Source organism: Perognathus longimembris, chromosome 17 (genome assembly GCF_023159225.1).
Source record: "Perognathus longimembris pacificus isolate PPM17 chromosome 17, ASM2315922v1, whole genome shotgun sequence".
Taxonomy (NCBI): Eukaryota; Metazoa; Chordata; class Mammalia; order Rodentia; family Heteromyidae; genus Perognathus; species Perognathus longimembris.
Window position 1 is genome coordinate 8,611,536 of NC_063177.1, and position 16,752 is coordinate 8,628,287.

General features: G+C 44.8%; 1 protein-coding gene across 1 annotated transcript in view; it reads right to left on the reverse strand.

Annotated features, from left to right (window-relative positions):
• Positions 1–8,953: 8,953 nt before the first annotated feature.
• Positions 8,954–16,752, reverse strand: part of Nlrp1 (NLR family pyrin domain containing 1) — a 37,654-nt gene continuing 29,855 nt past the window's right edge. The window contains exons 10-14 of the mRNA XM_048365816.1: positions 14,924–15,186; positions 14,165–14,290; positions 11,644–11,785; positions 9,830–9,874; positions 8,954–9,506 (exon numbers count right to left, since the gene is read on the reverse strand). Coding sequence (XP_048221773.1) covers positions 9,235–9,506; positions 9,830–9,874; positions 11,644–11,785; positions 14,165–14,290; positions 14,924–15,186 — 848 coding nt within the window. The 3' untranslated portion in view covers positions 8,954–9,234. The remainder of the gene's footprint in view (positions 9,507–9,829; positions 9,875–11,643; positions 11,786–14,164; positions 14,291–14,923; positions 15,187–16,752) is intronic.

Here is a 16,752-nt window from a genome sequence, read left to right on the forward strand (position 1 = left end):
TTGAAGTCTGGTATTGTGATGCCTCCTGCACTACTTTTTTTTTTTTTTGCTTAGAATTGCTCTGGATATTTGAGGTCTTTTGCTGTTCCATATGAATTTATGGGTTGCTTTCTCTATTTCAGTGAAGAATGTAGCTGGGATCTTGATGGGGATTGCATTGAATTTATATAACAATTTGGGCAATATGGCCATTTTCACTATATTGATTCTGCCTACCCATGAGCATGGGAGGTCTTTCCATCTCCTTGTGACTTCCTTGATTTCCTTTATTAGATTTTTATAGCTCTCATTAAATAGGTCCGTCACGTCTTTGTTTAGGTTGATCCCTAGGTACTTTATTCTTTTTTTTGGCTACTGTAAATGGTATTATTTCCATAATTTCCTTTTCTGCTTGTATATTGCTGGTGTACAGAAAAGCTGCTGATTTTGTGGATTGATTTTGTATCCTGCTACTTTGCCAAAGTGGTTTATTAGGTGTAGGAGTTTGGGGACTGATTTTTTTGGGTCCTTCAGATATAAGATCATGTCATCTGTGAATACGGATAACTTGATTTCTTCCTTGCTGATGTGGATCCCTTTGATGTCCTCATCTTGCCTTATTGCTATGGCTAGGGATTCTAGCACTATGTTGCAAAGAAGTGGGGAGAGTGGGCATCCTTGTCTTGTTCCTGAGTTTAGGGGGAATGATTTTAGTTTCTCCCCATTTAATACGATGTTAGCAGTTGGTCTGTTGTATATAGCTTTTATTGTTTTAAGGAATGTTCCATTTATTCCTGTTCTCTCCAGAGCTTTTAATAAGTATGGATGTTGTATTTTGTCAAAGGCTTTTTGGGCATCGATTGAGATAACAATGTGATTCTTGATTTTAGTTCTGTTGATGTGGTGAATTACATTGATTTACGGATGTTGAACCATCCTTGTGACTGTGGGATGAAGCCTACTTGGTCATGATGTATAATTTTCTTGATCAGTTTCTGAATCCTGTTAGCTATTATTTTATTGAGGAGCTTTGCGTCTGTGTTCATTAGTGATATTGGTCTGTAGTTCTCTTTTTTTGTTGGGTCTTTGCCTGGTTTGGGGATGAGTATAATATTAGCTTCATAGAATGAGTTTGGGATTTCTCCCTCTGTTTCTATTTCACGGAAGAGTTTGAGGAGTATTGGTATTAGCTCCTCACTAAAGGTTTTTTTTTTTTCCTTCAAATTTTTATTATCAAACTGATGTACAGAGAGGTTACAGTTTCATACGTTAGGCATTGGATAAATTTCTTGTACTGGTTGTTACCTTGTCCCTCAGACCCCCCTTCCTCCTCCCCCTTTCCCTCTCCCCCCCCCCCGGAGGTGTTCAGTTCACTTACACCAAACAGTTTTGCAAGTATTGCTTTTGTAGTTGTTTGTCTTTTTTTACCCTGTGTCTCTCAAATTTGGTATTCCCTTTCAATTTCCTGCTTCCAATACCAGTATACATGGTTTCCAATATACTCAGATAAGATTACAGAGATAGTGTAGGTACAACCACAGGAAGGTGATACAAGAACATCATCAATAATAGAAGCTACAGATACACATGGGATGTTGAAAGTAGTTACAACTGTGATATAACAATTGTTTCCATAACATGGAGTTCATTTCACTTAGCATCATCTTATGTTTTCATAAGGGTATAGCTATTGGGCCTTGTGATGCTCTGCTATGACTTGCATAAACCTGTACTAATTAATCCCAATAAGGGAGACCATAGAGTCCATGTTTCTTTGGGTCTGGCTCACTTCACTTAGTATAACTTTTTCCAAGTCCTTCCATTTCCTTACAAATGGGACAATGTCATTCTTTCTGATAGAGGCATAAAATTCCATTGTGTATATGTACCACATTTTCCTGATCCATTCGTCTACTGAGGGGCATCTGGGTTGGTTCCAGATTCTAGCTATGACAAATTGTGCTGCGATGAACATTGTTGTGCTGGTCTCACTAAAGGTTTTATAGAATTCGTTGGTGAATCCATATGGGCCTGGGCTTTTCTTTGTTGGGAGCTCTTGATTACCCCCTGTATTTCGCTGTAAATTATTGGTTTATTTAGTTGATTTATTTCTTCTTGATTCAGTTTGTGGAGTTTATATTTCTCTAAAATTATTGTTTTTTAGTGAGTAGAGGTTCTGGAAATAGTTCCTTATGATTGTTTGAATATCCTGTGTATTTTTTGTAATTTTTCTGGTGGAGTCCCTGATTTTACGTTTATGAGTCTCTTGTCTTTTTTTTTTTATTTGTAAGTTTTCCGAAGGGTCTGTCGATTTTATTTATTTTCTCAAAGAACCAGCTTTTAGTCTTATTTATTTGTTGAATGGTCTTTCTATTTTCAATCAGATTTATCTCTTCTTTAATCTTTGTGATCTCTCTCCTCCTAGTCATTTTGGATTCGACCATTTCTTGTTTCTCCAGTTGTTTTAGTTTCATCGTGAGGTTATTTACCTGCTCTGCTTCCATTCTTTTAATGTGAGTGCTGAGGACAATGATCTTGCCCCTCAGTACTGCTTTAGCTATATCCCATAGGTTCCTTTGTGATGTATTTTCATTGTCATTGTGGCTTACGAATTCATTAATTTCATCTTTAATTTGGTCTGTAGCCCAAGTGTTAGGTAACAGTGAGGGGTTTAGCCTCCAAGTATGTGTATAGCCTCTGTGGTAACCATTGTTATTGAGGGTTACCTTTATTCCACTGTGGTCAGATATAATACATGGGATTATGTCGATACTTTTGTATTTTCTGAGGTTCTTTGTGTGGGCTATGACATGGTCTCTTTTGGAGTATGATCCATGGGCTCCTGAGAAGAAGGTGTATTGGGTCTCTGTAGGGTGGAAGATTCTGTATAGGTCTGTCAGATCCATTTGGGATATGGTGTTACTTAGGTCCTCAGCTCCCTTGCTAATCCTCTGGTTGTTGGATCTGTCTCTTGGAGACAGTGGGGTATTAAAGTCACCACTATGATTGTGTTTGAGTCTATCTTGTTCTGTAGTTCTGTGAGAATTTGCTTGACATATGTAGGGCCTCTTTTGTTCAGTGAGTATACATTTATCACCGTGATGTCTTGATTCTGGATTTTTCCTTGTATTAAAATGCAGTGTTCTTTCTTGTCTTTTTGAGTTGATTTTAATGAGCAGTCCAACTTGTCTGAGATCAGGATGGCTACACCTGCTGTTTTGGTAGGTGCATTTGCTTGGAAGATCTTGCTCTATCCTTTCATTTGGGGCCCGTTTTTATCCCTTGATGTAAGATGGGTCTCTTGTAGACAACAGATGGCCACTTTTTGTTTGCAGATCCACTCTGCCAGCCTGCTCCTCTTTATCGGAGAGTTTATACCATTTATATTCAAAGAGATCAAGGATAAGAGTGTTTTTTCCCCTTCCATTTTCCTGTTAGGCTGTTTTTCCTGTTTTTGTTTCTTGTCTTTAGTGAGCTGTTCTTTCTGTTGGGTTCTGGCTATTGTAGTTTCTTTCTGTTTCTTTCTGTGTGTCCTGTACGATTTCTGTTGGGTGGGGTTTCCCCTCTTAGAATTCGCTGTAGGGCTGGCTTTTTATTCACATACTCCTTTAGATCCTCTTTGCTATGGAAAGATCTGGATTTTTCCTTGAAGGTGAATTCTAGTTTTGCTGGATATCTAATTCTGGGTTGGCAATTTTTGTCCTGGAGGACTTGGATTGTGTTCTTCCATGCTCTTTGGTCATTGTAGGTTTGTGTGGAGAGGTCTGCTGTTATTCAAATCCTTTTCCCATTGTAATAAATTTCTTTCTCTCTTTGGCTGCATTCAAAATTTGCTCTTTATTCTTGATATCTGTAGTCTTGATTATTATGTGCCTGGGTGAGGATTTTCTAGGGTCTGCTCTGCCAGGCGTCATGTAGGTTTCGGTTACTTGGGTGAGGTCCCTTGTGTGATTGGGTAAGTTTACTGCAATCACTTTATTGAAAATATGTTAAAGCCCTCTGCTCTGGTATTTGGCTCCTTCTTCTATTCCAGTTATGCGCAGATTATATCTCTTGTCTTTGCCCACTAGGTCCTGGATTAGTCTGCCCTGTAGCTTTACCATTTCTTGGAGTGTGGTAGTTTTCTGGACCTTTTTGGCTGCATCATCATCCAAGAGAGAAATTCTGGCTTCAATATGGTCAATTCTTTGTGCTGTGGATTCAAGTGTGGAGTTTATGGATGTCAGGGAGCTATTTATGGTTGCCAGATCAGCTCTGATTGTGGAAATTTCTTCCTTTAAAGAGTTGTATTTTAAATCTACTTTTTCATGCATTTCACTTCTCAGGATGTTGAGGTCTTCTTTAACGGAGGTTTGCACTGTATTCATTTTTGTTTCCATTTCTTTCTTGGTTTCCTGAAGGTCCTTCAAGACTTCCATTCTAAACTCCTGGAATTGTTTTGTGATTTTGTTCCTGAGGCTTTCCATCATTTCTGCTATCGTAGCCTCGGTTGCTTTTTTATTCTCCATCTCCTCTTTGGTCATACTGCTGTTTGGATCTGGCGAGTTGGCTTGCCCTTTCATGTAGTTTGCAATATTTCTTTGGGATTTGCGCATCTGGGGATCTGTAGGTGGTTTCCTTGGGTTGGCTTTGTGCCGGTTCCTGCTGGTCCGCCAGTGGGAGACTTGTTTGTGTCCTGGCTCTGGGTTTGAGTTTGACTGTTGAACCTTACTGCCCAATGGGTGAGCGTGATCATCTCGGTTGTTGCTGGGGTGGTCACCCACACTGCACTTGGGGGTGGGTAGATTCTGTGTCTTTCTCTGTGGGATAGTGACTTGCCACTGTGTTGTGCTGACCCTAGTGTGCCCCTGGTGGGGGTTTGCGGGTCGCTGATTCAGCGTGGCGTGGGGGCTTTTCTCTTCTTTGGTTCTTTTTTCTACTCGGTACCTTGGTCAGAGGAGCTCATCTCTCAGATTAATATTTGTCGCTGAGAGGCGATTCGCCCACCTGTGTGGGTAGCTCTGGCGCTGGTGTTGTTGAGGGACGGCCCACCCACCTGTGCGAGATGTGCCTAGCAGAGCAGGCACTGCCACAGGGGGGCCCTGCCCACCTGTGTGAAGTGCGCCTACCAGAGCGGGTGCTGCCACTCGAGGCCCTGCCCACCTGTGCAAAGCTCCTGCGGAGGTTTGGGCAGGAGGACCTCTTGCTGGAGGGTTAGCATGCTGTCCCATGCTGGCCTTTCGGGGGGGGGGGCGCATGCGTGTGCACTCTAATGCTTCCTCTTGGGGTGTGCTGCCCCGAGCTGTTGGAGGGTGCTTGTGCCCTCTCATGAGTTTGCTGTGGGGGGCGGTATGTGTGAGCCCCAGCTGGGCCAAGTGTCCAGGCGCGGGTTGGTGCCCACAGACTCTGTGTCTCAGCTGCGAGGGGGGCGTGTGTTCGGACCCAGTGAGCCTGTGACTGCTGTTCAAAAATTCTGCGAGGACTAGGCGCCTCAGGTGGGGCTTCCAATGCCCACTGGTCCCTGGGCCCCTATTGGGGGGGGCAGTGCAGCCCGGCTCAGTGTCCTTTGCTGCCTTGGCGCTGCTCCGCCTCTACTAGCTCCTGTGTCCTCCCAGAGTCTGTAGGGACCTTTTGCTGCCTGATTTGTGGCTGGCTCCTTTGTTCCCTTGGGGTAGGGAGGGGGAGTGAGCTCTAGCTTCTTTGTAGGTTTTGGGTCTCTGCTAGATCTGGTCTCCCATGGTGGGGGGTAATGGGGAACTTACTGGTCCTGGGTTGTGTGAATGTCCTGCACCACTGTGGGCTTTTTGGGGCTGTGGTGCTGGGGTGTGGTGATCCGTTGTTTGGTGATGGTGGCCCCGGCTCTCCCTGTCTGCACTGCCCAGTTCCCCTGCTGCTTATGTCTGATCCCGGCCGTTCGGTCCCACAGCTCCAGTGTCTCTGTTGGTCTGCACTCAGTTCTGGGATCCGTGGAGCTCCTGCTGTCTGGACTCTGCGCTCCTGGAGTGACTTTTTGGCAGTTGGTTTGCTGGCGCTGGGTCCCCTTTCCCAGCCTGGCCCTGTTCGGGCCAGGGTCGGCGGGCGGGGGAGGGGTACCCCGGAGATTTTCCAGCTCCGTGCAGGTTATAGGATCTTCTTTTTTTGTTCTTTTTCATTTCCTGAGTTCCTCTGTTGCTTCTGGTTGTTGGGTTTGCTGGATTCTTGATGGGGTGTTGGGTGCTGGAGTTCCAAGCTCACTAATCAGTTGGAAAGAGTTGGGGTGCCTCCCTACTGTGGTGGCACCATCTTCCTTCCTCTCTAGTCTGTGTCTTGATACTGGTCTTTCACCCTGTCTGTTCTTTATTGTTTGCTCTCCTAGGAGCAAAGAAGAATGGATGCCTGATGACTTCCATGACCAGATTAAGGAGAAGTTTTCTCTGGTAGAATAGTTTTTTGTGCATTCAAATATGTGGCTATTTGAGAAGATTTCCCTGTACCATCTACTGTATCATTGTTTTGTCTGGAACACGATGTTTAGAGGTTGGCCTATATCCCTCCTTCTTTGAGGAAGCATTGCTCTGGAATCAGATTGGACAGAACAGACACACACACACACACACACACACACACACACACACACACACATACACTGCCATGGACTGTGCATTTCAATCCTAAAAGGGAAGAACTGAAGGGTAGAAAGGAATGATCAGACCACAGCAAGTCTGAGACCTAGTAGGATGAGCATCCAATCTTCTAGCTTCCTGTCTTGCTACTGGGGTATGAAGTGTGATGCAATGGGCTTGGGAATCCCTGAACCTATGTGGTCTTGCTGGTTATAGCCCACATAACATCTCTGATAAAATCTCTCGTCTTTCTGCCTATGGCTTTCTCATCACAAGCTCCCCATTTCCTGAATTTATCAGTTACCTTGTATCCCTTATTGCATCTTTTACTGCATGTTCACAGCTCCATGCATTAACTTCTCAGAGATTCCCTACAGGGGTGTGTGTGTGTGTGTGTGTGTGTGTGTGTGTGTGTGTGTGTGTATACCAGTCTTGGGGTTTGAACTCAGGGCCTGGGCAGTGTCCCTGAATTATTTTTCCCACAAGGCTAGTGCTCCAACATTTGAGCCATGGCTCCACTTCTGGCATTTGTGTGGTTAATTAGAGATAAGAGTCTCAGGGATTTTCTTGACTTGGAACCACACTCTTCGGATCCCAGGCCAGTGTGTAGCTAGCTAGAATTACAGGCATGTCACCAGCACCTGTGTCCCCACAGGGTTTTTGAACCTGGTACACATTGCCTAGTCTCCCAGGGTTTCTTGTGAAATCTGGATAGAAGCCTCCATGACCTTCCAACTTAACATGCCAGCAAAAATCAGCCTCACATGTGCAACACCCAGGTTGGCCACCAGTTGAGGCTGTTGTGAGTCCCAAGGTGACAGCTGCTGTGGCTTCTGAAAATCTGGGCAGCTGAAGGTGGAGGAACCTTGGCTTACAGACGCCTGGCAATGCTTTGTTCTCTGGGGAAAGTCTCCAATGTTTGTATTCTTTATGCCCTCGAGGCTACCATTGGTGAGGCCTGGCCATTTCCTGATGGCTTTAGGGCTGTCTCTTTAATGGTATAAATCTCTTCAGCAGCTACATTTTCTTTGGCTTAACATTACATTTGCTTATTTTCTGGTCAATCACATGTTTTACCAACCTTTCCACTTTGCTTTTATTCTTTTTTAGTTTTAATTTTTATTGTTATTATAAAGGTGATGTACAGAGGTGTTACAAAAGTCAGATAAAGAGTACATTTCTTTTTGGACAATGTCACTCCTTCCCTTGCTCTCTCTCCTATTCTCATCCACAAGTTGTATAGTTCATTTTCAACATAGTTTCCAGTGAGTTACACTTCACCCTTTGTCCCTTTGTTCCTGTGCCTCCTCTTTTACTTCCAAAGACATATAAATGAAAAACAGAACAAAAAGAAAATCAGGACATGACTGAACCAATAGAGAAGCCAGGCCCAGCTTGGACTGTAGGAAGGGCCCATATGACCCCACTTCTTTGCTTGTTCTGATTGAGAAACTCAGAGAGCCAGATACTCTGTGCATCAGGAAAATGCAGCTGCATGTGTTGCTTTTACCAGAGTCCAGGTGGTGCCCTTCACCAGTTCTAGGCACCAACTGAATGTTTTGGGTTTAAACACTCAAAGAACAAGCATGGTGAAAAACTTGCAGGAAATGTTCTTACCCTTCAGCCAAATTCCACCACCCTCACCAGAAGCTCATGAAGCAGTCCCCACTTGGGAACAAACCTGGGTAGACTCTCCTTTCTCACTGTCCATCCTGAGGACACTGATGTCTTCTCTCTGTGAGGAACTTTCCTTAGTGGGTGCTTTGCATGGGTCACTTCAAGCTGAGTGACTGCTAGAATCCTAACCAGCCCCATACTGGATGGTTGGAAGCAGTCCCTTGAGGTAATTAATTCTCTGCCTCCACATCTGGGCCAACATCTTCTGATGTTGGTTTGGCTAGAAAAATAACCAAGATAACTCCTTTTCATAAGCCCATCACACTCCCCAAGAACACAAGTTCATCATCATTGTTTTTATTTCCAAGCAGGCCCAATGTCTGCTTTCATTTGCATGGGACAGGGAGAGCTCCAGCTTAGCACCTAGGAATAGAAATTTTGGCTCTACAAGGGAGGAATCATTCCAGTTCCTGGACATCCTTGAGATGCTGTTGACTCACCTTCACCTGCCATTGTCTCCATGACCTGTGAGACCAGGGAGTCTATCTGTGCAGCAGCCCTGGCCCTGGACATACATTGCCCAGCAGAGGTTCATCCATAACTCTAGAACTGCAAGGCAACTAGGATAGCAACTTGTCTATGGATGGAGAAACTGAGGCCCTATGTGAGGCCAGGAAGAACTGGGACTCACATATTGAAAGGATATGTCCCAGCCATCCCAGAGGACTATGCAGAGATATTCATGAACAGGAGGAGAAGGTTCATAAGGAGGTTTATTAGTGGGGCCATATCTCCCACCAAAGAGGGAGCAACATGGCAGCTAGCTTGTTTCCACACCTTACCCAGGTGGTAGCTTACTTATATAGCTCTGGCGTTAAAGGGGAAGTAGGTAGGTCTGAATGGTGAGTGGGAGTGGCCCATTATAGCTCTAGGGCAGGGAGTTTAGGTATGGGTGGATCTGGGAGCTAATGGGAGTCGCTGAGGACCTGGAGGGAGGATGCTAACACATATGAGTGCTGAGATTTCAGATGCTGAGCTTTCAGGCTCTCTCTGAGTCTCAACTCCTCTCCCAGAGTTCCATGATTAGGTGAGGATGGATCTCCTTCAGGGCTTGGTAGAGTTGGTCTTTGCAGGTCTGGTCCCAGGACCGACTGAAGCTGAACAGCTTCCGCATCTGCTCAGGCCTGGTGGCCTCAGCCCGCACCTGCTCATACTGCTCCTCACTCAGCACCTGTCCATGTAGATGATCCAAGACAGGGTCCACAGATGTCACCCGGGCCACCAGCTGCTCCCGATGCCTATCCACAAAGTGCAGCAAGGCCGGAGCCTCTGGGAGTGAAAGTGAGGTTGGCATTGAGCAAAGAAAGGCTAGTACCATAACCTCTACTGGTGGTCTCTACTTCTAGCATTTTTATTCATGTCATTTATATCTCTGGCAACACTCTTCTGAAAGTATTTACACACCAGAATACCACTACTTTCCTGACTTATAGCAGCAACCAGCAGGAGGTGGGGCTCAGGATGGGGCACTGAGGTTATGAGTGGGGGCATGCTGATGAGGTTCAGTGGGAGGGTTCTCTTCTTTCTAGGCTCCCAACAATGATCTGCCAGTATAGCCAAGGCTTTTGTTGCCTTTGAGAACTGTTACTGACCTGCTGGAGCTTGTGGTATCACATTGGTTGCACTGCTGAGGTCTCCTGGGGGAAAGAGAGATAAAGAAAAATTCACTAACTGCTAGTTACACACAACACAGCACAAAGCTTCCACCCTGCTGAGATCCTTGGATGTGGAAAACAAACTACAGACAACATCTTTATACATTTGTCAAAACCCAGGGATTGAGGCTGTGATCAAGGCTAATAAAGAGAAAGGATAAATCTAACAAGCAAATGAGAAACTTTCCCATATTTCATTTTGGGCTTTATATTGTCTAATCCTGAGCTGAATCTCTGGTGGAAAATTAATCAAGTCTCTTGGCATATATCCTAAACTACTTGAAATCTTATTCTGAATCGAATCTATTTCCTTGTCCTTGTTTGGTCTTCTATACTCATACCACATGTGAATATACTGGCTTTGATGTCAGAGTTAAGCTCAAATGTATCTACCACAATGAGTATCATCAATCAATTTGATCACAAAATGCAACTATAACAATAAGCATAAGAAAAAGGGAAGGTGACTAAGCGGTTGCATAGGGAATATAGAATGGTTGCCACTCCTCCCGTGAACAAAGGCCTGAAAATGGGCTCTGACCCTCAGTTTACTGTGGTCTAACAGTGCAGGGAAGCAGGCCAGAGGCCTTACATCATGGTGCTGGGAGCCTTGGTTTCATTAGAATGGAGGGACGGTGTGTTCTTCAAGTTCTTGTTCACTAGGCAATCCTAGCCAATCTCAACTCATGCACAAACTAGAGCATCTAGTGACTGTGTAGCCAACAAATTCAAAGTAAAAATAAGATGAACTGGAGATGCTTGAGATGCTTGTGGGATTGTATCTAAAGAGCCATGATTCCAGTCTTTGTGCATCTATAGTCTTTCCAAAGGTGAAGTAAATAGACTTGAGTGAGACCTGGGGGACAGAATGAATGCAGAGAGAAGGAAGAAGTTGGCCTTACATAAGGGACAAGAACAATGTTGCTAGCAATTGTTAAGGTGCTAGTGTTTATGAAGGGTCACTGTCTATGGTATGTATCGACAACATTTCCTTTCATATTTTCAACATTTTACAGATGAGGAACCTTATGTGCATGGGAGTTTGGTAATTTCCCCAACATCACATAGTGAGGGAATGTTGGTGGGTTCAGACCAGGCTGGATGATGCTGGCTGGTTATTTACTCATGTGTGGCGGCACCAAGCCAGGACTGTGCCTACCTGTCCTCCTCTCACCGCTTGGTGAAGGACAAGCTTGCTGTAGCAGCTCCAGAGGGGCCTCCACGCTTTGACAGATGGAAGGGGCTGGTTGCTTGAAGAAGCACTGAGTAGGGGATTTAGTGTTGTGGGTTTCAGGATAGACTAACAGATTGTAAGGTTTCTTCACTACTGAAAGTTCCTTATGGGATTTCCTCTTATCCACCTTGAAATTCTTGTCTGATTCAGGAGTAAGAATCTGATATTGGTAAAGTAAATTAGTCTGTAAACCACAGAACCATCCAGTACCTTCTTTTTCATTGTATACCCTAGCCTATGTGAAAAATTGTGCCAAAGATCTTATAGATATTGAATCTGTTCACTCAAAGCCAGTGTGGAGACATGATGCTAAAAGGGAGGGAAAAGGAAGCTTAGAGTCAGATTGAGTTGAGTTTAAATTCTATCAGTTGTTATTTAACTCAAGAAAGTCATGCAACTTCTCTGTGGTATTTCTTCTCATCAATGAATTGTAATCATGCACACAGCATCCTGGTGCTTCCCATTCACTGACCTTATTTCTCTCACTTTGGAACTTTCTGATCTTGTCTTGTCTTACCTGGTCTCACCTTGGCCTTCCACAGGAGAGCCCCATCTTTCTTATCGCTCATTTGTAGCATGATTCCTGAACCCAAGTTGGCAACATAGATCTCAGAGAAAAGTTGAGATTCTCCAGGGCTCCGGTAGCAGAATTTCAGCTCCTGAGCAGAGAAAGGGTTGCCATATCTTCATCCAAGCCAGTTCTTGGCCCTACTCAATCCCATAGGGGCCCTGGATATCTCCTGTGATGAAATCAGGCCCCACCTTCAGACTACATGTCCTAACTGAGACAGATGGGGACATAGCTGGGTCCCCCACTGAAGAGTTGGGGTTCATCCTATTAGTGGTACTCATACATTCTAGACCGAACTTTTCCCCTTCATCTTCAACTGATTCTTCTTCAATTCCCACTTCTTGAAGCCAAACCCTTGGTTCTTCACCCAGAACCCTCATTCCTAGATTTCTAATCTCTATACATTGCCAGTCAAGAGAAAATTTTTGTCCATCACTTTTCCTAAATCAAATCCAAGTCAGAAATCTTAATTCCCAAACATTCTCCTCTCTGTCTGATTCCTGAACCAAAGTGGCAAAGATCTCAGAGAAGAGCTGGGATTTTTCAGGATCCCAATTCTTCACTTCCTTCAAATGCAGTAAATCCCAGCACCAGCTCATGAGCACTTGGGTTCCAAGTCCTGGCATCATCCTTAACTCTTTCCTTCTTTTCTATCCTGACAATGGCCAGTCCACCAAGTCCTATTGCTTATGTGTCTGTGATAGCTTTGTAGATCTGTTACAGAGAATGATAGTCCTTTGCTTTTGGCAATTACTTGTGTTGTTTGGTAATTGGTTGTTGCTCTGAGTCCATCAACGGTCCTCCATCTCCACTCCACCTTCACTGGTCAAGCCACCATGAGCTCTCACCCATGATCTTGGAACATCCATTTGTCTTTTCTTTTTATTCAACTTTTTTCTTGATTGTCAAAGTATGGTACAGAGGGGTTACAGATTCATATGTAAGGCAATGAGTATATTTCTGGTTCAACTTGTTACCTCCCCCCTCAGTCCTCCCCTACCCCTCCTCCTCCCCTCCCCCCAAGAGTTGTGCAGTTGATTTATACCAAATGGGTTTGTAAGTATTGCTTTTGGAATTTTTTATCTTTTTTTCCTTTCTATCTCAATTTTGATATTCCCTTTCCCTTTCCCAGTTTTAATACCCATATAAACAGTATCTAGGGTATTCGGATGAGATATAGTTTTGTTGCAGCCAGAGGCATCATTATGGGAACAAATCAGCTGTTGTATTACCATGTTTAAGATCCTTCAAGGAGCTGGCTCATGCCTGTAATTCTAGTTACTCAGGAGGTTGAGATCCAAGGATCACTGTTTGAAGCCAGCCTGGGCAGAAAAATCCATGAGCCTCTCATTTCCAATTAACCACCAAAAAGCCAGATGTGGAGGTATGGGCCTATTGGTAGAATAGCTCTGAGTGAAAAAGCCAAGTGAGAGCATGAGGCCTTGAGTTCAAGTCCCAATACACACACACACGCGCATGTGCATGCGTGTGCAAGTCTCTCCAAAGGCATATCATTGGCATTGGAGCAAAATACAAATTCTGCATCTAAGCCAGTTGGAACAATGAGTCTGGAGAAACTCGGCTTCTGGTCTAACTCCATCTTTCGCTGCTTGTGCTGAGTTGTCACACTGGCATCCTCTGACACCTAGAGTCATCTAAACTCTCATCTCTGTCTCAGAACACATTCCTTCTTTCTGGAACATTCCACTACAAATATTTCTGTGCTCAAACTCCTTCTTATGATTTACGCATCAATTCAAGTGGCATTTTATCAGAGACAGCCCTGCCCAATCAGACAAAGGCACTCACAGTACCATAGTTGCCTCATGGCACTTGGCATTACTCTGTTTTGTTAGTGGTTATTTATTTGTCTGCAGATCCCACCCGGTAGGATGCTAATTTCCCAAGACAAGGGATCATCAGGTTCGAGATCCACCACTCTCTGTTCACCGAAGCCACCGTTAGCACTGGATGAATGTAGAGTGACTGAACCAGGTTTCTTTCATTCCTGTCATCAAATGACACTGCAGGACAAATCTCAGATATTCACCTGTGGATTGATGTGTCCCAACTGGAAAGGTAAATGACTTGCTCCTAACTATTAGATGTATGTTCCACTTGGGGAAAATAAATTGAACCCCCAGAAGTCTCTCAGAGGTGTCAGCCCTCAAGAGTGGACCACTTCTGCTTGAGATGTTAGAGCAAGATTGATTTTTTTGGTTGCTCAACACCATTTCTTACCCTTTTATTCTACTTTTCATCTTGGTCTAGGATTTCATTTCAAAGTCTTCTATGACATTGCTATGATATCCCTTCCAGCCCCCTTTTATGCAGTCTTTGAAGTATTCATGCTTATCCCAAATCCTGCTCACTTCATCCCAGTCCCTAGGAGGCCCCGGGTCTTCTCCCCCAGGTTTGCCCAGGCCTGCCTACAATCCTGGTGAAGGGCAGATCTCTCATTGCTCACCTGGGGGATGATTTCCAGCGACTCAGAACCAGACACTGTATAGCGAGAGCCCAGGTAAAGGGAATTCTGCATCGGGGCCTTGTGTATTTGCATGAACTGGAACTTTTCTTCTTTATCATCTATGGCCTACAGAGCACAAGGTACTACAATTTAGGGAGATTTCTGCCCCAAAGAATCTCCTGTGGATTACTCACTCACATCAGAGCACCTAGTTACAAGAAGTCCATCTTTATTCACATTCAAGATATCCCTCCAAGCTTCCCTGTTCCTTTTTTTTGGCCAGTCCTGGGCCTTGAAATCAGCACCTGAGTACTGTCCCTGGCTTCTTTTTGCTCAAGAGTAGCACTCTGCCACTTGAGCCACAGTGCCACTTCTGAGTTTATTTGTTTTTGTTTTTGTTGCCAGTCCTGGGGCATGAACTCAGGGCCTGAGCACTGTCCCTGGTTTCTTTTTTTTTTTTGCTCAAAGCTAGCACTTTACCACTTGAGCCACAGCACCACTTCTGGCTTTTTTTGATATCGTTGTGCTGAGGAATCAAAGCCAGAGCTTCATGTATATGAGGCGAGCACTTTACTACTAGGCCATATTCTCAGCTACAGTGCCACTTCTGTCCATTTTCTATATATGTGGTGCTGGGGAATCGAACCTAGAGCTTCATGTATATGAGGCAAGCACTGTTGCCACTAGGCCATATTTCCAGCCCACTTCCCTGTTTCTTGTGAATCCACCCTGCCCAAGCTTTCAGGTTGTCAGTGTCACCTTATGAATGGTGCAGTCATAGGGGACCAGGTAGAGATGGAAGGTGACGTCTTCATGATGGCGATGGTGGTAGAGCAACGTGGTGGAGGTGATGGGGATGAAGCGCCGGGCCTTGGGGATCATCCTCAGCAGAACTCCCACTGGGGAGAAGCTGGGGTTTTCAAGGACTGCGCAGTGCGGCTCCACCCTGGCTGGCTTCTGCAGGACCATCCCCTCTTCTGTAAAGTGGGCCACCTGGAACTGGGAGATGTCCACATGCTCACCTGTCAAAAGAACACATTTGAGAAGCATGGGTTCTGTGCCTACTCTGACTCAAGTTTGTTTTGAGCAGTAGAACCCCAGGGGTAGTTAGGCTCAGAGACCTTTCTGGAGATAAGCAGTGCCTGGTTCTGAATGGTCATGTTCTTACTAAATTCCCATGTTGAAATGGTAAACACTGAGTGCTGTTGTTAGGAGGTGAGGTAGAACCCTCATGAAAGGGATGAGTGCTCTTATGAAAGAAAGACAGGGAAAGAATACAGAAACAATGGCTGGGGAGGGAGTGAAGAAAAATAAAAAATAAAGAAAGGCATAAAGAAAGGCAGAAGGGGGCTGGGAATGTGGCTTAGTGGTAGAGTGCTTGCCTAGCCTGTATGAAGCCCTGGGTTTGATTCCTCAGTACCACATAAACAGAAAAATCTGGAAGAAAGTTAGAAGGACAGGAGGAAGAGCACTGAATGTGAGAAAGGAAAATTTTGCTAAAAAAATCTATGGCACCTTCATAAAGGGCCCCCCACCTTCCTGAAGTGTGAGGAATTTATGTTCTTCATATATTACCCAGTCAGCATATTGTGTTTTAGTAGCTCAAATAGATGAGGCATCAGCATAAGGATAGAAGCATGTGGGGGTGGGGTTTCATGGGTGTGGACAATCCAGTCTCCAGAGTGGGAGGCCCACAGGAATCTTAAGCCTTGAGGCAAACTCGGACACAAGACCAGAGCCTGGCCCTGGAGCTGGGAAATACACAGAACTATGGCTAGCATGCTGCTGTGGACCTTAGAACTTGCTGGCAGGTTTGCTTTCAGGTAGGTAGAGTGCAAGAAGGAGGAAGGGGCTATGGGGAAATGGAATAACCAATGGCAGATTGCATTGGCCAAGGGTTTGGTCACCATTGAAACCTTCATATTAGGAAGAACCCAGGTCTCCCCCATTGTGTGGTCTGGAGAGGTCAGGTCTGTACCCTGCCCAGGAAGCTTCTGCTCTCTGCTGTGGTGACAGATGTGCAGCTCAGGCTTGACTAAGTGGGCAATCCCAAACAGGACCTTGAGTCTAGAAGAGGAGCTCAGGGTAAGAGACAACTGGAGAAAATTTTGTCAGTGGTAGTGTCAAGTGACTCAGGAATCATTTGACCTCGCATGATGAGAGGATCAGTGTCTGTGTCTTCCACAAATCTCTCTCTCTCTCTCTCTCTCTCTCTCTCTCTCTCTCTCTCTCTCTCTGTCAATCATGGGGCTTGATCTCAGGGCCTGGGTGCTGTGCCTGTGCTCTTTTTTGCTCAAGGCTAGCACTCTACTACTTTGAGCCACAGTGTCACGTGCAGTGTTCTGGTGGTTAATTGGAGGTAAGAGTCTTGTGGACTTTCCTGCCCAGGCTGGCTTTCAACCTTCAGATCTTCAACCTCAGATCTCAACTTCCTGAGTAGTTAGAATTACAGGCATGAGCCAGTGGTGCCCAGCCCTTTCTCTCTTTTTTACTGATGTCAACTTGGCTGTCTCCTTGGGTGTCAGCATCAGCATCATTAGTTCATGGCTTCCCCTCTTCAAACTTGTTGCATAACCTGTTGTTAACTC